The sequence below is a fragment of the Bufo bufo genome, chromosome 2, assembly GCF_905171765.1.
Source record: "Bufo bufo chromosome 2, aBufBuf1.1, whole genome shotgun sequence".
NCBI lineage: Eukaryota > Metazoa > Chordata > Amphibia > Anura > Bufonidae > Bufo > Bufo bufo.
Window position 1 is genome coordinate 42,359,583 of NC_053390.1, and position 26,459 is coordinate 42,386,041.

At 45.3% G+C, this 26,459-nt stretch overlaps 1 protein-coding gene across 3 annotated transcripts in view; it reads left to right on the top strand.

The window, feature by feature from the left end:
- Positions 1-26,459, top strand: part of AMACR (alpha-methylacyl-CoA racemase) — an 89,262-nt gene that overhangs the window by 16,288 nt on the left and 46,515 nt on the right. The window contains exons 2-5 of one of the 3 annotated variants that reach the window (XM_040421000.1): positions 20,768-20,887; positions 20,966-21,126; positions 22,046-22,294; positions 24,114-24,257. In XM_040421000.1, the coding sequence (XP_040276934.1) occupies positions 20,886-20,887; positions 20,966-21,126; positions 22,046-22,294; positions 24,114-24,257 (556 nt within the window). In that variant the 5' untranslated portion in view covers positions 20,768-20,885. Of the gene's footprint in view, positions 1-20,767; positions 20,888-20,965; positions 21,127-22,045; positions 22,295-24,113; positions 24,258-26,459 lie in introns of those variants that run through there. The other 2 variants (XM_040420999.1, XM_040420998.1) reach the window with 2 other exon arrangements.

The following is a 26,459-nucleotide window of genomic DNA, read 5'->3' on the forward strand; positions in this document are numbered from 1 at the left end:
CTATTTTGGGTGGTTTCTATTATGTAAGCCTCGCAAAGTGACTTCAGACCTGAACTGGTCCCTAAAAATTGAGTTTTTGTAAATTTCGGAAAAATTTCAAGATTTGCTTCTAAACGTCTAAGCCTTATAACATCCCCAAAAAATAAAATATCATTCCCAAAACAATTCAAGCATGAAGTAGACATATGGAGAATGTAAAGTCATCACAATTTTTTGGGGTATTACTATGTATTACAGAAGTAGAGAAACAAACTTTGAAATTTGCAAATTTTTCCAAATTTTTGGTAAATTAGGTATTTTTTTGTGCAAAAAAAAATATTTTTTTTTACTTCATTTTACCAGTGTCATGAAGTACAATATGTGACGAAAAAACAATCTCAGAATGGCCTGGATAAGTCAAAGCGTTTTAAAATTATTAGCACTTAAAGTGACACTGGTCAGATTTCCAAAAAATGGCCTGGTCCTTAAGGTGAAAATGAGCCCGGTCCTGAAGGGGTTAAAGGCATATTATCTTTCTGCTTCTGTGAACGCAAAATATAACAGTTTTATATGACATCCAAAACATGATGTCACAGTAAATAACTCTGCTTTTGTCTTTAACACATAAACATAGGAACTGTATTATAGGGAACCTGTCACCGGGATTTTGTGTATAGAGATGAGGACATGGGTTGCTAGATGGCCGCTAGCGCATCCGCAATATCCAGTCCCCATAGCTCTGTGTGCTTTTATTGTGTAAAAAAACGATTTGATACATATGCAAATGAACCTGAGATGAGTCCTGTCCCTGAGAGGAGTCCAGCGTGAAGGAGCCCAGCACCGCCCTGCATCCTCAGAATCTCCTCCTTGCTCCCCGACGTCAGAAAGCTAGAGCGCTGTAATCTCGCGATGCGCGAGCTAGCGCATGTGCAGTGTCGTCATAGTGTTTCTTCTCTGTGCTGGCATCAGCCTCAGGGAACGAACTGCGCATGGCCGAGCAACTGCATGCAAGTCTGGCATCATCAAGCACAATGCCAGGCGTCAGATGGAGGGGTGTAAAGCACATCACTACTGGACTGTGGAGGAGTGGGAACGTCTTCTGTGGAGTGATGGATCATTTCTATCATGTGGTCTGATGGACGAGTCTTATGAATTCCAGGAGAACGTTACCATCCTGACTACATTGTACCAGCTGTAAAGTCTGGTGGAGGAGGGATAATGCTATGGGGGGTTTACCAGGGGTTGGCCTTAGACCCTTAGTTCCAGTGAAGGGAAATCTTAATGCTTCAGCATAACAAGACATTGTGGACAATTGTATGCTTCCAACTTTGTGGGAAGGCCCTGTTCTGTTCCAGCATGACTGTGCACAAAACAAGGTCCATAAAGGCATGGTGGGGGGAGTTTGGCGTGGAAGAAGGTGACCGACCACACAGAGCCCTGATTTCAACCCCATCCAACACCAGAATGGAGACTGCGAGCCAACATCCGTGTCTGACCTCACAAATGCTGTGCTGGATAAATGGGGGGAAAAAATTAGACTCACTCCAAAATCTTGTAGAAATCCTTCCCAGAAGCGCAAAGGAGGGACCAACTCCATATTAATGCCTATGGGACCCGCACCTACAATGAGAACGGAGTGGGGAAATGAACTGAGGGCGCACTGCGCATGCACAGCCGGCCTCCATTCATTTCTATGGGGCCGACGAAAATAGCCGAGCACTGGGTCGACTATTTCTATCTGCCCCATAGAAATGAATGAGAGCAGGGGCCGCGCGTGCGTAGTGCGCTCCCATTTATTTCTATGGGACCAGCGCTTGGTTGTGGACAGACCCCGGGAAATCCAGGGTCCTCCAGCCACAGCTCTCCCCGCTCCGTTCTGGTTATAGGTGTGGGTCCCCTCCATTGTCTGATGGGAATACCCCTTTAAAGTTTATGACATCAGAAAATTGATTTTAATGTTTGTAACTTTTTTTTATTTTTATAAACACAAAGTAACCACTAAGTTTGTCTGCAGTCTTCATTCTTTCCTTAATTTTCAGCCCCCTGATATTCAGTTTACAACCTGCTCCTACTTTCAGATTTTTCTCATGCAGACATGTCACTCTCAGAAATATATGCTGGATTACGAAGCCGATGTAATTCTCCCCCTGCTGACTTCCTTGTGTGTGTGCTCTCCTCCCTGTCTACAGTATGATTGCTTCCCCCCCCCCCTCTCCCCCTGCTGACTTCCTTGTGTGTGTGCTCTCCTCCTTGTCTACATTCTGTTTGCTTTCCCCCCTCTCCCCCTGCTGACTTCCGTGTGTGTGCTCTCCTCCCTGTCTACATTCTGTTTGCTTTCCCCCCTCTCCCCCTGCTGACTTCCTTGTGTGTGTGTGCTCTCCTCCCTGTCTACATTCTGTTTGCTTTCCCCCCTCTCCCCCTACTGACTTGCGTGTGTGTGTTCTCTCCTCCCTATCTACAGTCTGGTTTACCCTTTCCATTCCCATGCAGACTGTTTTGTGTCTACATTCCGGTTTACAGCCTGTGTGATCTGCCCTCATTGGGTCCAGTCCACCAATCCGCACTCTGATCTGCCATGTACAACCTCCTTACCCTCCTGGGACACCCGCCGATCAACTGTTAGAAGAGGCCGGGTGCCTTTTCCTAGACCATGTGACTTCACCGTACATCAGTCACATGGCCTAGTTTCCGCTCATATACTATATAAGGTGCTGTGCTTGGAAAGCTGCTGGGAACCCACAGCGCTCCCTAGAGCCCTGCTGAGCGCACCAGCTCCCTGAAACAGCTGATCGGCGGGGGTGCCAGCACTTGGACCCCCAGTGATGTGATAATGATGACCTATCCTGGGGATAGGACATCATTATCTTTAACCAGATAACCCCTTTAACACTGGGGGTAAGATGGGTGAGCACAGATGGCTATAGGAAACGGTATTAGGCTCTGGCCAATAGATGTCGGGTTCAGCAGCACTAGCAGCTAGGTGAAGGACTTGCACGCACTCTGCAGAAGCACTTTTTATTTCTTTTTTTTAAATAAAAATTACTTAAAGTTGCTTAATTTTGCATTTAGGGCGCTACTTCAATTTAACATGAACCAGGTGGTTTTTGCCCAGCCGGATTTCTGAGGGAAATAATGTTTCATTATGGAGACGTCTGCTTGTTCTAATATAGGTTTGTAGCTAATAGGCGGATGGTCCCCGGTATGTTATGGCTGTACGTTTTATCTCTCTACCGTACGCGTTTTAATTGTCAATTATCTGGCCGTCTGTGATCCATACCAGGGTAGACATATGAGGGGTTAAATGTTACCTCCTTTATATTTGTATGGATCCCCTTCCGTATTCATTATCTCTGGATCGGTTGGAATGGTGGTTGTCATGGGCCGGAGCTAGGGTGAAGAATGCAGCGAGCCCTCGAAACGCGTGCGCCTTCCTTTCCTGCAGTATATCCCTTTTCATTCAACTGCAGAATTGCTTGTATTTTTCACGTGTTGCCAGACAGCTAGCTGGTATGTAGGACGCATATCTATCTAGGGTTATATGTAGGCATGAGCGAACCTGAACTGTATAGTTCAGGTTCATACCGAATTTTGGGGTGTTCGTGACACGGACCCGAACCCGAACATTTTCGTAAAAGTTCAGGTTCGGCGCTTTTTGAAAGGCTGCAAAGCAGCCAATCAACAAGCGTCATACTACTTGCCCCAAAAAGCCATCACAGCCATGCCTACTATTGGCATGGCTGTGATTGGCCAGTGCACCATGTGCCCCAGCCTCTATTTAAGCTGGAGTCACGTAGCGCCGCACGTCTGCTCTGATCAGTGTAGGGATAGGATGCAGCTGCTGCTGTTGGGGCCAAATTAGGCAGTGATTTATTTACTGAAGTGATCGATGTACAGCTAGCGATGTGCTAGTGTCAGCAGTCCATAACAGTGTTCTTACTTATCATCTGTCTGCTGCCGTTCACCTTAAAAACGTACTTTTATAGATATGCTAATGAGCCTTTAGGTGCTATGTGGGCGTCATTAGCACCTAGAGGGCTCCGTCCACTAACCATCTCAGCCGCCCATCGCGTCCCTCCAGCCCGCCCCGCTTTTGTTGATTGACGTGAAACTTCTCAGTATCTTGTACCAATTCCCGCGCCTGCGACGTGCGCTTCTGTATTCTCCCGGCGCCGGCTTCCTCACTGCGCCTGCGCCAACTACGTTACAGTGAGGAAGCCGGCACCAGGAGCGCGGCATTCACTCACTGCGCCGAATACAGAAGCGCACGTCACAGGCGCGGGAATTGGTACGAGATACTGAGAAGTTTCACGTCAATCAACAGGAGCGGGGCGGGCTGGAGGGACGCGATGGGCAGCTGAAATGGTTAGTGGACGGAGCCCTCTAGGTGCTAATGACGCCCACATAGCACCTAGAGGCTCATTAGCATATCTATAAAAGTACGTTTTTAAGGTGAACGGCAGCAGACAGATGATAAGTAAGAACACTGTTATGGACTGCTGACACTAGCACATCGCTAGTGTCAGTCAGCTAAATAGGACCAAATCTGGTGATAGAAGCCCTTTAAGGCTGCCCAGAGCGTTTTTCTGGGGTGATCGGCGGCCATTTTGTGTCTTGTGGTGCGCCAGCACAAGCTGCCACCAAGTACATTTAACCATCAATAGTGTGTGTTTTTTTGCTATATCCTACATCAAGGGCTTGGCTGTGCTTGCTATTTTATTGAGGGGTGAAATACAATTGCCAAAATAGCAGTACCCTAAATCTGGTGTTTCAGGTGTGGCTAGCCACAGTCTGGCAAAGGATTATATTTTTTTTTCTGGGTTGAAATACAATTCCCAACTTAGCAATTCCTTAAATCAGTGGTTTCTGCTCTATCAGGCCAAGTTTAAATCTATCCATAAAAGGGTATATTAGATTGAAGGTGCGGATAGGGTCATTCTCAATAACTTCACACGCTACCGTGCATCTCAAAGTCTAATTCTGTCCGTAAACGTATACCTGTCATCCAGGGCCTAAATACTAGGCCTACAATTTATATTCAGCTAAATCTGTGGTTTCTGCTGTGCCTGTATTAGTGTAATACGGTACCTAAGTAGATAGCCAGATAGTGTTAGGTGTCTGTAAAAAAAAAAAAAAAAAAAAAAAGGCCTGAATTTGAATTCAATACATTGGGCCAAATAATTTTTTTCTTATTGTGGTGAACGGTAACAATGAGGAAAAATCTAGTAAGGGACGCGGTCGTGGTGGTGTTAGTGGACCCTCTGGTGCTGGGAGAGGACGTGGCCGTTCTGCCACAGCCACACGTCCTAGTGTACCAACTACCTCAGGTCCCAGTAGACGCCAGAATTTACAGCGATATTTGGTGGGGCCCAATGCCGTTCTAAGGATGGTAAGGCCTGAGCAGGCATTCGTCAATTGGGTGGCCGACAGTGGATCCAGCACGTTCACATTATCTCCCACCCAGTCTTCTGCAGAAAGCGCACAGATGGCGCCTGAAAACCAAGCCCATCAGTCTGTCACATCACCCCCATGTATATCAGGGAAACTGTCTGAGCCTCAAGTTATGCAGCAGTCTCTTATACTGTTTGAATGCTCTGCTGGCAGGGTTTCCCAAGGGCATCCACCTAGCCCTTCCCCAGCGGTGGAAGACATAGAATGCACTGACGCACAACCACTTATGTTTCCTGATGATGAGGACATGGGAATACCACCTCAGCACGTCTCTGATGATGAAACACAGGTGCCAACTGCTGCGTCTTTCTGCAGTGTGCAGACTGAACAGGAGGTCAGGGAGGAAGACTGGGTGGAAGACTATGCAGGGGACGATTAGGTCCTAGACTCCACATGGAATGAAGGTCGTGCCACTGACTTTCAGAATTCGGAGGAAGAGGCAGTGGTGAGACCGAGCCAACAGCGTAGCAAAAGAGGGAGCAGTGGGCAAAATCAGAACACCCGCCGCCAAGAGAGTCCGTCTGCTACTGACCGCCGCCATCTGGGACCGAGCACCCCAAAGGCAGCTTCAAGAAGTTCCCTGGCATGGCAGTTCTTCAAACAATGTGCTGACGACAAGACCCGAGTGGTTTGCACGCTGTGCCATCAGAGCCTGAAGCGAGGCATTAACGTTCTGAACCTTAGCACAACCTGCATGACCAAGCACCTGCACTGAGCTTTGCTGAGAATGTAGTAAACACTGACACATCAGGATTATATTCTGCACGTCTAGCACATGCCCTAGGGACCGAATATCATGTAGATCTGCTGGCATCACTGCCTGGCACTGCTATATGAAATAAGACTCGCTCGTTGTAATTATGCCTTCTGCCAGGGTGTCTATTCTGTAGGAAGAAAGTGCTCGACAAGTTGTGGGGGTCAGCTGCCGTCGCGTTACAGACTGGGTGCTCCTTATCTGTCAAGATCTGAAGTCTGGAGCATACATGTTCTGTACTGTCCTATATGCCGCCTGTCAGCCATAGAGATGGAGATCAAGCCTCAATACTATAAGAAACATGGGGGGGGGGGGGGGATTTATCACACGCCGCCCTCCAGCAAGATGCACCAAAACCTTGGCTCAAAGTACTAAACTGATGTCTTATCTTACCCCCATGATAAGTTCTCCCCCCCCCTGTTTTAATCAGCCACGACTTATCTGCAGTAAGAAAAGAGCCAATGTTCCTCTCTTTTATCACAGATGTAGCAGAGCTGAGCTTGTCGCTTCACTCTTTGGGGGCTGCCTTATTTGTGCTGTGTGATAACTGTAAGAATAGAGGGAATGCTAAATGAAAATCGATGTCTACACAGGACTTTAGATTTAGATTCATCCGTTTATGCCCGGACTGAGTCCAGCGTGAGAAAAGCGCACGAGGAACGCAAACTAAACCGGGCTACACCTGACAAACTCACACCTGTTACATGTATACAATTCAGGACGTCTGTACAATTCCTATCCTCCAGATAGGTCTTTAGTATCTGATTGTTGGGGGCTGACACCTGGGACCCCCGCTCTGCTGATCAGCTGTTTGAGAAGGCACCAGCGCTCCTGTGGGTGCCGCAGCCTTCTCCGTACATTGTATAGCGACTGTGCTTTGGTATCTCGTTCAGCCCCATTCGCTTCTATGGGGCTGACCTGCGCCTAGGTCATGTGACTGATGAATGTACCGTCGCTGGCCTAGAAAAAGCTGCAAGAAGGCCGCAGCGTTGGGGCTCATGCGCACGAACGTTTGTATTTTGCAGTCCGCAAAAAAACAGATCCCCAAAAAATACAGATGACATCCGTGTGCATTTCATATTTTGCGGAACAGAACAGCTGGCCCTTCATAGAACAGTGCTATCCTTGTCCATAATGCGGACAATAATAGGACATGTTCTATTTATTTTTTTCTTTTTTTTTTCTTTTGCCGAACTGAAATGGGGACATACGTAACGCACATGGAGTAACTTCCGTTATTTATTTATTTTTTGGCGGACCCATTGAAGTGAATGGTTCCGCATACAGTCCGCAAAAAAAATGGATCGGGCAAGTAAAGAAAATTAAGTTCGTCGAAGTTCGAGGGGTTTGATCATACAACAGGGGTAATCACAAAAGAAAAGGGAAAAAAAAGGGATATGGTAGGTATGACTGGGTCCCTTAAACAAACTGAAAAATCTACATGAGCAATTAGAACCCTTAAAACATATATACTTTGTGATATACTTCTAATAAAATGACCCCGATTGGTCTCCCCTAATTCAAATGATCATTTGGTCCAGGAGCAGGAAATGACCAAGGGAGACAAAAGTCTTGCCCTACAATGATCCCAAGTTGGTCCTCAGCCCGGAGGCATCCCCTGATGGTGGGACAGTCACTGCCTCTTTATTAGTCCTTCATTTACCTTGTATGTACCCCCTGATGAACCCAAATCTTGGGGGGAAAACGCGTCGGGTTAACTAGGTCTTTATTGTGTTTCAGGGCATATTGGTTTTTTTTTTCCAGGGCAGGTACGGGGAGGGAGGATTCCCACCATCAGGGGATGCCTCCGGGCTGAGGACCAACTTAGGATCATTGTAGGGCAAGAATTTTGTCTCCCTTGGTCATTTCCTGCTCCTGGACCCAATGATCATTTGAATTAGGGGAGACCAATCGGGGTCATTTTATCAGAAGGATATCACATAAAGTATATATGTTTTGAGGGTTCTAATTGCTCATGTAGATTTTTCAGTTTGTTTCTTTTGTGAATATTGCTATAGTGATATGGCCAGCTTTCTTTTAGGGACTATTTTCACAGACTCATCAATGAGGCAAAAGACATTCCGGGTCTGTCGTCTACCTCCACCACTTGTAAACTTGCTTTTAAGGTTCTCTATGTAGGATACAAAGAAAATATTAAATTGTGGTGAGTGCCTTGAAAGCTATTTAGAACATCAAATTATACCAAGGGGACTACGCATCCTAATAATTCCTGCAGCACGCATTTCTTCCCCGGCATTAATTAAAAGGTGGGAAGAAGAATTGACACGCAGCTCTCTCAGCCTTATGAAAATCCTTCTGGAAGAGTAAAGGAGTGTGTTTGAGAAAACATCATTAAGGCTGAAGGAGCTCACTGAAATAGCCCTTAAGTTCAAAGCGGACCCTGATTTTGGCAGACGGGAATCATCCCTTCAGACGTCTGTTTGAAAGGTTTCAGGACCCGCTTAAAGGGAACCTGTCATGTGGATATTTGATTATAATCTAACTAATTATATACAATCATTAACTACTAAAAAGTACCTTAGATGTATTCACATACTGGTGTGACAGATGGTTACCTCATAATATACACACAAAGATGCCTCATGCTAATGAGCTGATTTGAGTCCAGCGTATATTTAATTAACAGCTATAGCCACTCCCCTGCCCACCTGCTGCTGATTCATATGGAAAATAACTGTCATTCAGCAGCAGGTGGGCGGGGATTGTCAGGAGCTCATGAATATTCATGACTCATCATTATCAGCTGGAGCTTTTCAATACAAGATGTTGGCAGATTGACTGGGTCAATTAAAGAAAGTGACCCAGCATTGTGCTAAGAGGATCAGTCACTTATTTATGTTGCCCTTAGTTAGGACACCATAAAACTGGTGACAGGTTCCCTTTTAAAGAGGACCTTTCACCAAAAAACATGTATAGAAACAGTTACATCACTGGGGGCGCACTGTTAGGTAATGTATTTCCGATTTTATTATTTTTTCAGAGGACCCCCTTCCGTCCGCTGTGGTCTCCGGTAGTTCTGACGCCTCATATGCTAATGAGGCTATTTTGTTCGAGTTGGCGGCGATTAGAATTTGTACAGGGCGCGGTTTTCTTCTCCCTGGCTAAGAGCGCATCCAATCAGAGCGCTGCGCTCTTAGCAATGGTGAAGGAGCTGAAGTTCTCACGAGAACTTTAGCTTTTACACATCCCGAGGCGTGCGCCATCTTGGAGTCCCTGGCGGAGAGGCTCGCATAGGCTCTCCGCCGGGGACTCCAAGATGGCGCCCGCCTCGGGATGTTATTTTCACTAGGGGTCGCACTGTTAGGTAATGTAACTGTTTCTATACATGTTTTTGGGTGAAGGGTCCTCTTTAAGGAACATACAGTTCACCAAAGATCTAGGTGACTTCAAGGAGAACAGGGCTTATCAGATCGACAAGAAGGATATAGGGCACGACAAATCCCATGTCGCCATTGTGACCAGGAATTTTGTCCTAGTTGCACCTGCTTGAAAATAGGCCCAGCACACCAGCAGCTGTGTGCAGCCACTGGAGCGAGGACCTTTTCATCTGGCAAAGAATTGTGAACTAAGTGTCATGATCTGTACAGCGGCTCCAAGGGATCTCACTGCACTTACTACTATCCCAGGGCGCCGCTCCGTTCTCCCGCTATGCCCTCCGGTATGTTCGGTCACTAGGTTATAGTAGGAGGAGACTGCCCTTGTACTCCTGGGCATCTTCTCCCCCCCCCCTAGGCTGTACCGCTGGCCAATTGCAGCGCAGAGCTCACAGCCTGGGAGTTTTTTTTTTTTCTCCCAGGCTGTGAGCTCTGCGCTGCGATTGGCCAGCTCCTAACAATGTGACAGGCGGTGCACATGACGGGTTAAGCTGAGTGACATCACTCCCTCTCCCTGCTGGCTGTCGGTGTCAGCTGGCCGCGGAGTGACACACGATATGTACCTGGCAGCGCTCACCTGCCCGCTAGGCGCTCTCCACCACACACATCATGTCCCGGGAGTGGCGCTGGTGACTACCGCGGGGTTTCCGGTTTCCTGTACGAAGACTCTTCCAGCGTTTCCCGGAGAGGAGCAGTCTCATCACCGTAAAGCCTCATGCAAACGCGTGTGGAACACCGGCCTGGATTTCTTCTGAGTGCAGGAGCGCACAGCGTCATTGGTTGCTATGACGCAGTGTGCTTCATGCTGCCGCACAGTAATACACTGGTATAGATCATACCAGTGTACTACTGTACTGCTGCGGCAGCAGGAAGCGCACGTGTAATAGCAACCAATGACTCCGTGCGCTCCTGCTGTCAGAAGAAATCCAGGCCGGTATTACACGGTCCATGTTCCACGGACGTGTGCATGAGGTTTAACGCACTCACAGGACTCCGCGATCCATCCGACAAACGGGACCGCAGCCCCACCCCCTCCCCATCACAGCACGGGATGTAGATCCGGCAAGAACTGGAACTAAATCCCAGCCTGGACTGCGCGTCCACAGCGGAGGGAGCACAAGGACGGCCATGGAGACGCCGACGACAGCGACTCCGTTATCCCCCGGACAGGACAAATAATCCAGGACAGCAGAAGGGCAGTGACGGCGGATACAGGCGGCAACGAGGGTCAATTCTCTTCAAACCCAGCGCTGCTTCAGTTTTATCTAGTCACAAAATAAGTTTACAAGAGAAGAACTGAGATGAATGATGAGCCTGGGGAAGGGATCTCAGTTCTGTCAGCTGCAGCGCAGGGATTATACACACAGTGACATCACTGCGCAGGGATTATACATAGTGACGTCACAGAACACTGATAAACAGTGATGGCCAGTTTGCCAGCGAACACATGTGGGCTGCCATCCTAACTCACAAGTCTGGCGAGGCACAGGTAAGCCCTTTGTCTGAAACAAATGCGGTCACCGGGAGCAGGCAATTCCGAGAACAGCCGCCGGGGGCTTTCATCGGGCTGTTCTCGGAACTGCCTGCTCCCGGTGACTGCATTTGTTTCAGACCGGCTCGTGGCCATCACTGCTGATAAGCACTGAAGAGATGCGGCACACAGTGACGTCACAGTACACTGATAATAAACAATCTGAATGTTGTTTGGTTCTAGACTTCTTTAAATGTTAATTTAAGAGGTGTTATTTTTGTCGCTGAAAATAAGGCTTTATAAGGTAAAAAAAACAAAAAACTGCTCCTAACCTTTTTTAGCTGGCTCCTAAATTCCAAGGAAATTTGTCAAGCCCTGGAATATACCTCCATCTGGATCGGAAATTTCATCTTCAGATCCAGACTTGTCAGATACCAATCAAGGTCGCAGCAATAAAGGGGGACACGGGAAAAGGATATCCCCACGCAAAATACAGGGTAAAAAATGGTGGTGGTGGGGGCAGAGAACCGGGCAGCAAACAAGGGACGGGCCAAGATGGACATCTACCATCTTCCTCCTTGGTCTCCTCCTGGCAGTGTGAATACCTGTTCTTCTTCTTTCTTAGCACAGGGCCAGGTGCAATATCGCCTACGAGACAGAAGCAGGGAAAACTGTGCACCGACAAGTCCTTACAGATCATAAATCTCTCCTCACGGTTACTAAGTGAGGTCGAGATTGGTCTACTAGAGAGGGGCTTGTCATTTGTACCGGCTGCTGATTTTTAGACCCTTTACCTGGGTCAAGGATCTGCACCTTTTTTGCAGAAGGTTAAAATGGCATAAATTTTGCAGAAATGACAACAGACAGACGTGTGATAGGTTAGGGATAAATGAGGAGGATTTCCCTGACCTACGGATCTTTCTAGACCTCATGGAGGAAGGTCCAAGGGGGGCGCGTGAAGGTCCCTTCACAGATCTACGCCCCCCACAAGTTTTTTAATGCCACCATTTAATTTAACATGTATTGTATTAGAAAAAAGGGAAAAAATTATTTAGTGTGGCAAAATAAAAATAAAAACAGAATTCCACCAAGGGTTTTGGGGTTTTGACATCACAGCGTTCACTATGCACTAAAAATGACCTGACATTCTTATTCTGCGGCTCAATACGAATGCGGCGTACAAACAGTTTTTTTTTGTTATATTTTTTGCTATATTCTGACAGCCATAACGTTTTTTTTATATTGCGGTCTACAAAGCTTTATAAGGGCTTGTTTTTTGCGTAACGAACTGTGGTTTTCATTGATGCCATTTTTGTAGTATATACAACTTTTGATCACTGTCAAAAAAATTTTTTCCCGGGGGGGGGACACAAAAAAAAAATGGCAAATCGGATGTTTTTCTTTTTTTTTTCTTTTACTGCGTTCACTGCACAAAAAAATTAAAAAAAATATTTTAATAGTTCAGACACTTTCGGACGCAGCGATACTCAATATGTTTGTTTTTTATATGTAAAATTGGGAAAGGTGGGTGATTAAAATTTTTATTAATGTTTTTTTTTACTTAACTTTTTTTTTTTTTTTTACAACAATTAGCCCCTGTAGGGGCTTCGTACATAGGATCTTTTGATCCCCTCTCCTATTCACCATAATAGAGATCTATTACGGTGAATAGGATTTTTACACATTCCATTCTGCGCTATGCCTCGTGCATAGCTCAGTATGGAGAAAGCCATGGCAGGCCTGGATCCAAGCTGTCATGGCAACTGATCGGAGCCCTGCGGTTTAACGGATGGAGCTGCATCACTTCACAGGTGGCGCGATCAGCCTTGAGGGGTTAAATAGCAGGAGCGGCAAGATTGCAGCTTCCTGTCAGTGTGGCCGGATGCCGGCTGTATCATACAGCCGGCAGATCGCGCGTATGAAGCGGGCTTACTGCAGAGGCCCGCTCCATGCATCCCCTGGCAGGCAATGACGTACCTGTACGCCATAATGCGTGAAGGGGTTAATACAAAACTGTAGTATCTATTTAGATCATGTACTGAGAGAGTTTGTAATGGCATTACCATCTTATAGAAGGGATATGATGGATTTCCTTAGCAAGATGGAAACTGTTAATGTGGATCCCACCTGCTATCTGGCCAGCATTGATGTAGAATCTCTATACAGTAGCATTCCACATGAGAAGGGCCTACTGGCTCAGATGTACCGCAGTGGGGAGCCCCTGTGCCCCCACCTATGCGAATCTATTTCTGGGCTGATGGGAGGACACGATTGTCTTTCTGGCCCACCGAATGTGGTGGCATAAGATCTTACTATGGGCTCGTTACATCGATGATGTTTTCATCCTGTGGAATGGCAGTAGGGCTGAATTTACCAAGTTCGTTGAACATAAACGAGGTTGGTTTTGAATTTACGCATGAGATCCAGGAAGATTCCATCACATTCTTGGATGTGAGGGTCTCCAAACAGGGAGAGAGGCTGGTCACAACTATATTCAGGAAACCAACCGCGACGAATAGCATATTACATTGGGACAGTTGCCACACTCACCCCAGAAAAGGGGTATCCCAAAGGGCCAATATTTGAGAGTAAGGAGAAATTTCTCCAATCCAGAGGAATTCCATAGTGAGGCTAGGAAACTTTACACTAGGTTTCGGGACCGTGGCTATCCACAGGGGGGTTTAACCGCCTCACGTCCGCCCATAGGATATAAACGTCCTATGGGTGGACGTCTATTTCTGACAGCACGTTTTAAAACGTCCTGTCAGAAATAGCAGCTGCACGCTAATCGTGCAGCTGCTGATCGGGTTGCCCGCTGTCAGTGACAGCAGGGCAACCCTAAGACAAGGCAGGGACAGTGCCCAGGTGTCCCTGCCTTCACGATCGCTGCAGACACAGCGCTCACCGAGCGCTGTATCTGCAGAGAAGGAAGCGCTGTGCGCTTCCTGTTCCGGCCCGGCGGCCATGTGACCGCCGTGGCCGGAGTGTGCAGGAGCTGTGTGAGGTCTCTCAGAGACCTCGATCAGCCCTGCACTGAGGCTGTACAGCGCTGGATTGCTGCTGTACAGCCTCTCTAGGGGTGCATTTGTCCTGTAACTGGGGCTACTATCTCAGCCCCAGTTACAGGAGAAATCAACTGTGAAAAAAAAAATGAATTAAATGTCCCCCAGAGGTCTTGTATGACCTTATGGCGGACGAAAAGTGTAAAATAAAATAAAAATAAAATAAAGGGTTGAAAAAATAAAATAAAAAAAAGTTTCACATGTAAAAAAAAAAAAAAAAATCCCAAGTAAGGAATAAAAAAAAAAATTTAAAATAGAAAAAATAAAATAGACATATTTAGTATTGCCACGTCCGTAAAAACCAGCTCTATAAAAATATCACATGACCTAACCCCTCGGGTGAACACCGTAAAAAAAAAAAAAACTGGCAAAACAAGCTATTTTTGTCACCTTGCATCACAAAAGGTGCAACACCAAGTGATCAAAAACGCGTATGTCCCACAAAATAGTACCAATAAAACCGTCACCTCATCCCGCAAAAAATGAGCCCCTACATAAGAAAATCTCTCAAAAAATAAAAAAACTATAGCTCTCAGAACATGGACACATTAAAACATAATTTTTTGGTTTCAAAAATGCTATTATTGTGTAAAACTTTAATAAATGAGAAAAAGTAGACATATTAGGTATCGCCACGTCCGTAACAATCTGCTCTATAAAAATGTCACTTGACTGAACCCCTCAGGTGAACGCTGTAAAAATAAATAAATAGAAACTGTGCTAAAACAACCAATTTTTTGGTCACCTTGCCCCATAAAGTGTTATAATGAATGATCAAAAAATCATATGTACCCAAAAATTGTACTAATAAAACTGGCACCTTATCCCCTAGTTTCCAAAATGGGGTCACTTCTTGGGAGTTTCTACTGTAAGGGTGCATCAGGGGGCTTCAAATGGGACATGGCATCTAAAAGCCATGTGGAGTTCCTTTTCTTCTGCGCCCTGCCGTGTGCCCATACAGCAGTTTACGACCACATGTGGGGTGTTTCTGTAAACCGCAGAATCTGGGTAATAAATATTGAGTTTTGTTTGGCTGTTAACCATCGATGTGTTAAAGAAAAAAATTGATTCAAATGGAAAATCTGCCAAAAAAGTGAAATTTAAAAATTTGATCTCCATTTTCCTTTAATTCTTGTGGAACGCCTAAAGGGTTAACAAAGTTTGTAAAATCGGTTTTGAATACCTTGAGGGGTGTAGTTTCTACAATGGGGTCATTTATGGGGGTATCCACTATGTAGGCCCCACAAAGTGACTTCAGACCTGAACTGGTCCTTATAAAGTGGGTTTTGGCAATTTTCTTAAAAATTTGAAGAATTGCTTCTAAACTTCTAAGCCTTCTAACGTCCTAAAAAAATAAAATGACATTTCCAAAATGATGCCAACATAAAGTAGACATATGGGGAATGTTAAATAATGAATATTTTATGAGGTATCACTTTCTGTTTTAAAAGCAGAGAAATTGAAATTTAGAAAATTGCGAATTTTTCAAATTTTTGGGTAAATTTGGGATTTTTTCATAAATAAAGGTGAAATATTTTGACTCAAATTTATGACTATCATGAAGTACAATGTGTCACGAGAAAACAATCTCTGAATGACTTGGATAAATAAAGGCGTTCCAAAGTTATTACCACATAAAGTGAGATGTGTCAGTTTTGCAAAATTTGGCCTGGTCAGGAAGGGGGCAAAGGGCCCAGATGGGAAGTGGTTAAGGAAGGCCTTCCAAGAGGTACAGGCCATGGATAGAAGTGATCTCCTTATCCCTAAAACACCGACACAAAATCAGACTTCCATCCGACTGATTTCTACGTTTGACTGTGCCGGTGGGAGATGAAAAAGATCCTAAACAAATATTACCCCATTTTGTTGATGGACCCGGACCTCACTGATACCATTACGAAGTACCCTAGAGTTACTTATCGTAGGGGGAGGAACCTTCGTGACCTGTTGGTTCACGGCCACTATGTGACCCCACCTGGAAAAGACGCCTGGTTGCCCAGGAAACCCATCGGAATGTTTAACCTCCTCAGGACCGCCGTACGCAGGATTGCGTCTTTGCGGCGGTCCTGTTGTTCTGGGTGGACGCGCCGGTGCGTCCTCTCGCGAGACGCGAGATTTCCTGTGAACGCGCGCACACAGGCGCGCGCGTTCACAGGATCGGAAGGTAAGCGAGTGGATCTCCAGCCTCCCAGCGGCGATCGTTCGCTGGCAGGCTGGAGATGCGATTTTTTTTAACCCCTAACAGGTATATTAGACGCTGTTTTGATAACAGCGTCTAATATACCTGCTACCTGGTCCTCTGGTAGTCCCCTTTGTTTGGATCGACCACCAGAGAACACAGGCAGCTCAGTAATATGTTGCACCAAGCACCACTACACTACACCCCCCCCCCGTCACTTATTAACCCCTTATTAGCCCTTGATCACCCCTGATCACCCCATATAGACTCCCTGATCACCCCCCTGTCATTGATTACCCCCCTGTCATTGATCACCCCCCTGTAAAGCTCCATTCAGATGTCCGCATGATTTTTACGGATCCACTGATAGACTGATCGGATCCGTAAAAATCATACGGACGTCTGAATGCAGCCTTACAGGGGAGTGATCAATGACTGTGGTGATCACCCCATATAGACTCCCTGATCACCCCCCTGTCATTGATTACCCCTCTGTCATTGATCACCCCCCTGTAAAGCTCCATTCAGATGTCCGCATGATTTTTACGGATCCACTGATAGACTGATCGGATCCGTAAAAATCATACGGACGTCTGAATGGAGCCTTACAGGGGAGTGATCAATGACTGTGGTGATCACCCCATATAGACTCCCTGATCACCCCCCTGTCATTGATTACCCCCCTGTCATTGATCACCCCCCTGTAAAGCTCCATTCAGATGTCCGCATGATTTTTACGGATCCACTGATAGACTGATCGGATCCGTAAAAATCATACGGACGTCTGAATGCAGCCTTACAGGGGGGTGATCAATGACAGTTGGGTGATCACCCCATATAGACTCCCTGATCACCCCCCTGTCATTGATCACCCCCCCTGTCATTGATCACCCCCCTGTCATTGATCCCCCCCCCCTCTGTAAGGCTGCATTCAGTCTTTTTTTTGGCCCAAGTTAGCGGAATTTTTTTTTTTTTCTTACAAAGTCACATATTCCACTAACTTGTGACAAAAAATAAAATCTCACATGAACTCACCATACCCCTCACGGAATCCAAATGCGTAAATTTTTTTAGACATTTATATTCCAGACTTCTTCTCACGCTTTAGGGCCCCTAGAATGCCAGGGCAGTATAAATACCCCACATGTGACCCCATTTCGGAAAGAAGACACCCCCAGGTATTCCGTGAGGGGCATATTGAGTCCATGAAAGATTGAAATTTTTGTCCCAAGTTAGCGGAACGGGAGACTTTGTGAGAAAAAAATAAAAAATATCAATTTCCGCTAACTTGTGCCAAAAAAAAAAAATTTCTATGAACTCGCCATGCCCCTCATTGAATACCTTGGGGTGTCTTCTTTCCAAAATGGGGTCACATGTGGGGTATTTATACTGCCCTGGCATTCTAGGGGCCCCAAAGCGTGAGAAGAAGTCTGGTATCCAAATGTCTAAAAATGCCCTCCTAAAAGGAATTTGGGCCCCTTTGCGCATCTAGGCTGCAAAAAAGTGTCACACATCTGGTATCGCCGTACTCAGGAGAAGTTGGGCAATGTGTTTTGGGGTGTCATTTTACATATACCCATGCTGGGTGAGATAAATATCTTGGTCAAATGCCAACTTTGTATAAAAAAATGGAAAAAGTTGTCTTTTGCCAAGATATTTCTCTCACCCAGCATGGGTATATGTAAAAAGACACCCCAAAACACATTCCCCAACGTTTCCTGAATACGGCGATACCAGATGTGTGACACTTTTTTGCAGCCTAGGTGGGCAAAGGGGCCCACATTCCAAAGAGCACCTTTCGGATTTCACTGGTTATTTACCTACTTACCACACATTAGGGCCCCTGGAAAATGCCAGGGCAGTATAACTACCCCACAAGTGACCCCATTTTGGAAAGAAGACACCCCAAGGTATTCCGTGAGGGGCATGGCGGGTTCCGAGAATTTTTTAGTTTTTGTCACAAGTTAGTGGAAAATGATGATTTTTTTTTTTTATTTTTTTTTTTTTCATACAAAGTCTCATATTCCACTAACTTGTGACAAAAAATAAAAACTTCCATGAACTCACTATGCCCATCAGCGAATACCCTGGGGTCTCTTCTTTCCAAAATGGGGTCACTTGTGGGGTAGTTATACTGCCCTGGCATTCTAGGGGCCCAAATGTGTGGTAAGGAGTTTGAAATCAAATTCTGTAAAAAATGACGAGTGAAATCCGAAAGGTGCTCTTTGGAATATGGGCCCCTTTGCCCACCTAGGCTGCAAAAAAGTGTCACACATCTGGTATCTCCGTACTCAGGAGAAGGTGGGGAATGTGTTTTGGGGTGTCATTTTACATATACCCATGCTGGGTGAGAGAAATATCTTGGCAAAAGACAACTTTTCCCATTTTTTTATACAAAGTTGGCATTTGACCAAGATATTTATCTCACCCAGCATGGGTATATGTAAAAAGACACCCCAAAACACATTCCTCAACTTCTCCTGAGTACGGGGATACCAGATGTGTGACGCTTTTTTGCAGCCTAGGTGGGCAAAGGGGCCCATATTCCAAAGAGCACCTTTCGGATTTCACTCCTCATTCTTTCCTGAATTTGATTTCAAACTCCTTACCACACATTTGGGCCCCTAGAATACCAGGGCAGTATAACTACCCCACAAGTGACCCCATTTTGGAAAGAAGAGACCCCAAGGTATTTCGTGATGGGCATAGTGAGTTCATGGAAGTTTTTATTTTTTGTCACAAGTTAGTGGAATATGAGACTTTGTAAGAAAAAAAAAAAAAAAGAAAAAAATCATCATTTTCCGCTAACTTGTGACAAAAAATAAAAAGTTCTATGAACTCACTATGCCCATCAGCGAATACCTTAGGGTGTGTATTTTCCGAAATGGGGTCATTTGTGGGGTGTTTGTACTGTCTGGCCATTGTAGAACCTCAGGAAACATGACAGGTGCTCAGAAAGTCAGAGCTGCTTCAAAAAGCGGAAATTCACATTTTTGTACCATAGTTTGTAAACGCTATAACTTTTACCCAAACCATTTTTTTTTTACCCAAACATTTTTTTTTAATCAAAGACATGTAGAACAATAAATTTAGAGCAAAATTTATATATGGATGTCGTTTTTTTTGCAAAATTTTACAACTGAAAGTGAAAAATGTCATTTTTTTGCAAAAAAATCGTTAAATTTCGATTAATAACAAAAAAAGTAAAAATGTCAGCAGCAATGAAATACCACCAAATGAAAGCTCTATTAGTGAGAAGAAAAGGAGGTAAAATTCATTTGGGTGGTAAGTTGCATGACCGAGCAATAAACGGTGAAAGTAGTGTAGGTCAGAAGTGTAAAAAGTGGCCTGGTCTTTCAGGGTGTTTAAGCTAAGGGGGCTGAGGTGGTTAAATGTGGAGGATGCAAGGCTTGCACCTTCATTTCTATCTATAAAACTGTTACTTGTTCGGTCACCAACTGTATTTTTCCGATTAGGGACTTTATTAATTGTAAGACCAGGGGGGTTGTATATGTCTGCCAATGTCCCTGTCCAAAGGACTATGTCGGCAAGACTACCCGTGAGTTGAGGAGGAGAGTCTGTGAACACGTGAATGAAGCCTTGAAGGAAAAGGATACCCCTGTGGCTAGCCACATAGTGGAGAAACATTCAGGGGACCCCGGTTTACTGCATTTCTCAGTACTGGAGACGATTCCCCCAGCACTGAGGAAGGGAGACTGGGATAAGAAGATCTTACAAAAGGAAACGGAATGGATTTATCGTTTCCATTCCCAGTCCCCTAGAGGTCGACCTTCAGTTGTTTCTTGTAGATAAATTGTTCCTTTTCCTCTTTCTGAAAATACAGGAGACCTGTGAGTAAAATATGTTTTCCCTATAGTGGCCATGGATGCGCAAAGCATCTAAATTTTACTTTTGGGTGACGTGTATTTTTGTCACCTGTTTTATAATTTAATGGGTTTTGTCCTGTATGAATTCCATGGTATTTGCGGGATTCATTTCTTCCCTCCCCCTTTTCGTCTGAGTCAATGGGGGGGACGTGCTTGGATGTGGCATGTGGAGCATTCACTTGAGTGGGTAAAGATGTCCCCATTTATTGAGAATAAGCGGAAACTATTGACTCTACCATCAGTTGTGCTTTTTATTTATTTTATCCCTACATCTAATATTATCTTTTCTGTTGGACTACTACTTTCTTTTCCCCCCTCCCCCTCCTGGTGATTGGGGAGGTGATTCTGTAGTATTATAGCACGACACTGTAGCCTCCGGTATGTTTATTAACTCAGGAGGGTGGGATTACAACTTACCTTCCACAGTAAAGCGGCAGCGAGCTCAAATGTGTCTCACCAGCCGGAAGTCAGGTGCGTTCCATGCTGGAACGCACCATAAACCGGAATCCTGGTTACTTCGGGCAGTGACTCCATCTGTGTCTCACCAGACGGAAGTTAGTGGAACGCACCATTAACCGGAAGTCTGGTCATCGGGGGCGCGATTGTGGCACACTATATGCCGGCTACTTAAGCGGGCATTTTCAGCCTCACTGCATGGCCGCTTTATCTCTGTACCTCCGGTGGGGTTGGACACATCTGCACACGGACTTATTTTTCCCCTTTCCTTTACATATATTGTTTTTCTCTGTTTGTATTACTGACGGTGGTCTTCCTCACTTACCTTTTTTAGGAGGAACCTTGTCATCCAGTCTGGATATCGCATGTCCACACCCTATATCTTTGCATCAACCAGCCCTATCTTCTGGCGTTATCTGTTTCCTGTCCGCCACAGGTTTGGAGAAGTGGGGGGTGGGACAGTCACCGCCTCTTTATTAGCCCTTCATTTACCTTGTATGTACCCCCTGATGAACCCAAATCTTGGGGGGGGAAACGCGTCGGGATAACTAGGTCTTTATTGTGTTTCAGGCCATATTAGGGTTTTCCAGGGCAGGTACGGGGGACGGAGGATTCCCACCATCAGGGGATGCATCCGGGCTGAGGACCAACTTAGGATCATTGTAGGGCAAGAATTTTGTCTCCCCCTGGTCATTTCTTCATTTTTACCCGCTCCTGGACCCAATGATCATTTGAATTAGGGGAGACCAATCGGGCTCATTGTTTTAGAAGGATATCAAATAAAGTATATATGTTTTAAGGGTTCTAATTGCTCATGTAGATACAACAGGGGTAAGTTTACTATCTTTACGGCAGCCACATGGTCCTGGCCCAATGGACAGGAGGGGACCTCATTGACTTCTATGGGAGAGTTTTCTGGGCATGCTCTGTGACCTGTGCAGAGGTCATTGTACAGGGAGGGAATGGATGAGCTCTGACAATCGCCTATTGTGAATGGTGGATCCTGTCTTATCTATACACAGAGGTGGTGTTATTACAGGCAGGATTAGAATGACAGATAAGCAGATAACCACAGTAATGTGATGTGTACAGACCAAGAAGTAGCGCCAATTATTAGGCATAGTGGCCAGTGTAAAAACTGCAGGATTTGATGGTTTTTGTTTAAATATAGGTGTTGTCATGAAAAATTAAAAATAACATGATCAAAAATTCTTTAAAAATATGTTAAACTTACAAATCTGTACGTGGCTGCCCATATTACCTCCATATTGGCGTCTAGAGATGGATGTTAGTGGTAATTTAGTAGCGACAAGGCTCAGGCCACTAATTAAAAGCCCTGCCTTGAAGGTTGGCATCTGATTGCTGGGTTCCATAGGACGCCCAGCGCTAAGCGGTTTATTCTTTGTGTTGGCAGTGATGGCTTTGACTGGAGTTCGAGTGCTGGAACTGGCGGGTCTGGCCCCCGGCCCCTTCTGTGGAATGATACTTGCTGATTTTGGGGCTCAAGTCACCCGGGTCGATCGGGCCACTGCTAAGTATTCAGGGGACCTCATGGCGCGGGGTAAAAAATCTATTGCTTTAAATCTGAAGAGCGCGGCAGGGATCAACATCCTGAAGACCTTGTGCAAACAGTCCGACGTCCTCATCGAGCCTTTCCGACAAGGTAAGTGACTGCCGTGATGCAAGTGTCTTATTTAATAGCTATGGCCAGATTTTATCATCACATTAATCACATTATTCTTTGTGCTAAAAAAAATATATATAAAAAAACATTTTTGCAGTAGGTCCCTATAAAAAAAATTTCAACTATCTGTCTCTGCATCTTCTCATACATACTTGTTGCTGTCTTGCCTTCAGCGTGAAATCTTTAGGCCCCTTTCACACGGACGAGATTTCCGCGCGGGTGCAATGCGTGAGGTGAACGCATTGCACCCGCACTGAATCCGGACCCATTGATTTCTATGGGGCTGTGCACATGAGCAGTGATTTTCATGCATCAATTTTGCATTACGTGAAAATCGCAGCATGTTCTATATTGTGCGTTTTTCACGCAACGCAGGCCCCATAGAAGTGAATGGGGCTGCGTGAAAATCGCATGCATCCGCAAGCAAGTGCGATTTTCACGCACGGTTGCTAGGAGACGATTGGGATGGGGACCCAATCATTATTATTTTCCCTTATAACATGGTTATAAGGGAAAATAATAGCATTCTGAATACAGAATGCATAGTACAATAGGGCTGGAGGGGTTAAAAAAATATATATATATTTAACTCGCATTAATTCACTTGTTCGCGCAGCCGGCATCTCTTCTGTCTTCTTCTTTGAGGAATAGGACCTTTGACGTCACTACGCTCATCACATGGTCCGTCACATGATCCATCACCATGGTAAAAGATCATGGGATGGACCATGTGATGAGCACAGTGACGTCATCAAAGGTCCTATTCCTCAAAGAAGAAGACAGAAGAGATGCCGGCTGCGCGAACAAGTGGATTAAGGTGAGTCCAAAAAAATTTTTTAACCCCTCCAGCCCTATTGTACTAAGCATTTTCTGTATTCAGAATGCTATTATTTTCCCTTTATAACCATGTTATAAGGGGAAATAATACAATCTACACAACCTTGAACCCAAACCTGAACTTCAATGAAGAAGTTCTGGTCTGGGTACCACATATAGTTTTTTTATCACGGGCGTGCAAAACACATTGCACCCGCGTGATAAAAACTGAACAACGGAACGCAATCGAAGTCAAAACTGACTGCAATTGGGTATCTACTCGCGCGGGTTTGCCGCAACGCATCCGGACACGCTCGTGTGAAAAAGGCCTTAGAAACAGCTGTCTTATGACTTGGGAACGCCATTGATTTTGTATTCCTGGAAGTCTCCTACAGGGGTACTCCCATTGCAACAACCAAAGTGTCTGATTGGTGGGGATCAGATGCTGGGGCCCCTGGCAGTCCCGAGAATGGGGGTCATATTCCCCTGTTTGAATAGAGCGTCAGACACCGGCTAGGGGATAAGTGTCCGATCAGTGGGGGTCAGACTGCTGGGGCCTCTGCTAATCATAAAAATGGGGGCCCTTGTTCCACATTTGAATGAAGCGGCAGATACAAATGCATGTCTGCTGCTCCAGTAAACTCTGAGACAGTCGGAGTGCAAGCGAGCACCCATTCAACTAGGGAACCTCTGCGAATCGGGTACTTATCGCCCGATCCCCTGTGGATAGATGATAAGTTGTTGTAATAGGACAACCCCTTTAAGAATCTCCTACTTTTTATTACGGAACAGATGGAAAAGAAAATGAATGACTGCAGGATCTGACTACAGAGTTTGTAGTCTGTAACCATGGAGACAGATCTCCAAAGAAGCTGTAAACACTTTATCATTCTTACTTTAGCTGCATTGTAAACTATTGGTTGCAAAAGTCTACATACTCTACAAAGATTGCAGTATCCAATGTCTGTGCTCTAATTCACAGGTGTGATGGAAAATCTGGGCCTCGGGCCGGAGGTTATACTAAAGGAAAATCCACGACTTGTATATGCAAGACTGACTGGATTTGGGCAGTCTGGGAAATATGCACAGTCAGCGGGTCATGACATCAATTATGTTTCCATCTCAGGTACAGTATGCACATAACATATAGACATTAGCCACTGTGCATGGGGAATTGTACAGATTTGCATTGTGGGACCCGTATAGGACTGACGGGATTCATATCACAAAATGCAGATCCTTACTCATGAGTAAGGATCTGCATTTTGTGATCTGAAATGCGTAGACCTGATGTACTTCCCTATATTTTAGCACTTTTTCAATAAAGCATCCAGCATAAAGCTGGATTCGCTTCTTCATTTATACTCCTACCATCGCTGAGTTCCTGGCGAATGTCCGCGCCTCCACTGCAACTTGGGACCAGATGAGCCTCGGCAATTTGTCTTTTTTGGATTATCCTTAGGATAGGTCAACAATATCATATAGGTGGGGGTCCGACTCCCAGCACCCCCGCCAATCAGCTGTTTGAAGAGAAGGCAGTGCTTGTACGAGCACTGCCTTCTCTGCTCTGTTTATCTGTTCGCTGCGGTAATTGCAGTGGTGAGCGGGTGTAATTACAAGTATTCACAGTAAAGTCACTAGTATACGTATCTGTATCTGTAATCTTGCGCTGCAGGTTTTCAATGCGATGTGGGAAGATCACAGAAGCAAGTAAATCAAGAAAGTGGAAAACCGCACTGCTTGATACACCTCCTCCCTTCTTGGCACGGGTTACAAAAGGCTCGGGGAAAGATCTGCAAGGGGCATACCCGAGGATCCCTCCTCTCTCCAACACTCCTGTGGGTAATTAAAGGTCGCAACAATAGTGAAGCCCAGACTGCCACCGTCACCTGCAAAGATTTATTGTACTTACAAACACATAATACAATGGTATGCACACTTCGGTATCGCCCGACCCGGGTTTCACTGTCACGCTTCGTCAGGAGCGAACATCTTGGCATCAGAAACCAATCTTAAATACCATTAAAAGGCGCACCCTTTCCCTGTGTCCCCACTCGGGGTCACACCTCCTTTGTTACAATATAAAAACACAATTCAAAAATACATCCAGCTAGAAGAGGCCGGCCTGGAGGGGTAGAGGTGGGTTTAGATCTATTAGGAGCGACTACTAGAAAGATGGTTTTAGTTGTTTTATGTATTTTGATACTGTGAATCTGTTGACTTTTATTGAAATTATTTATACACTTCTTTTATGATAAATTTTGATGTATTTTTGAATTGTTTTTATATTGTAACAAAGGAGGTGTGACCCCGAGTGGGGACACAGGGAAAGGGTGCGCCTTTTAATGGTATTTAAGATTGGTTTCTGATGCTAAGATGTTCGCTCCTGACGAAGCGTGACAGTGAAACCCGGGTCGGGCGATACCGAAGTGTGCATACCATTGTAGTATGTGTTTTATCAGAGATACTGTTGTAAGTACAATAAATCTTTGCAGGTGACGGTGGCAGTCTGGGCTTCACTATTGTTGCGACCTTTGTTGGAGAGAGGAGGGATCCTCGGGTATGCCCCTTACAGATCTTTTTGTAACCCGTGCCAAGAAGGGAGGAGGTGTATCAAGCAACACAGTTTTCCACTTTCTTGATGTAGTTACAAGTTGGGCATTCACTTCTATGAGACGGCTCTGTCTGGTCAAATGAATACTACAGAGCCGTCCCTCCAAACAGCTGATCGGTGGGGGTGCCGAGTTTCGGACCCGATCTAATGTTGATGACCTGTCCCGAGGATAGCTAATCAGTAGTAAAAAGAGGACAACCGCTTTTAGTACGTTTTTAAACACATTTTATAAAAATAAAAAATTCCCTTGCATTCACGCTTGGAGTGTGGACCAGGTTAGCGGCCAAGCCATGCCCACCCATGGTAGCTAACGGCCTCACGATTTTGCACCCGAACGCCATGTTTTTTTTTTCTCGTTCCAGTTACACAAGAAAATTAACAAAAATATACTGATAAATCTGCCCCATTGTGTTTCAATTCACCATTTTTAAGATCTCTGTTTCTTGTCAGTAATTGGCCTAATGCTGAGTTTGCTACAAACTGTAATACGTCTCATGGCTGAGGGTTTGGTACAGAATCTCTCTGCTAGTTTTTTTACAATGTATCAGTCTGGAGTCCAGGCTGTTTAGGCTTTCACACTGGCGATTAGGGTTGTCCGGCACGGAAGCAGCCTGCCAGATGCATACGAATGTTTGCACACGTGTGCTGCCGGAAGTCCGCCCTGTCCCCATTCACTATAATGGGGATGGCGGGAGATGCGGCCGCAGCACGGCA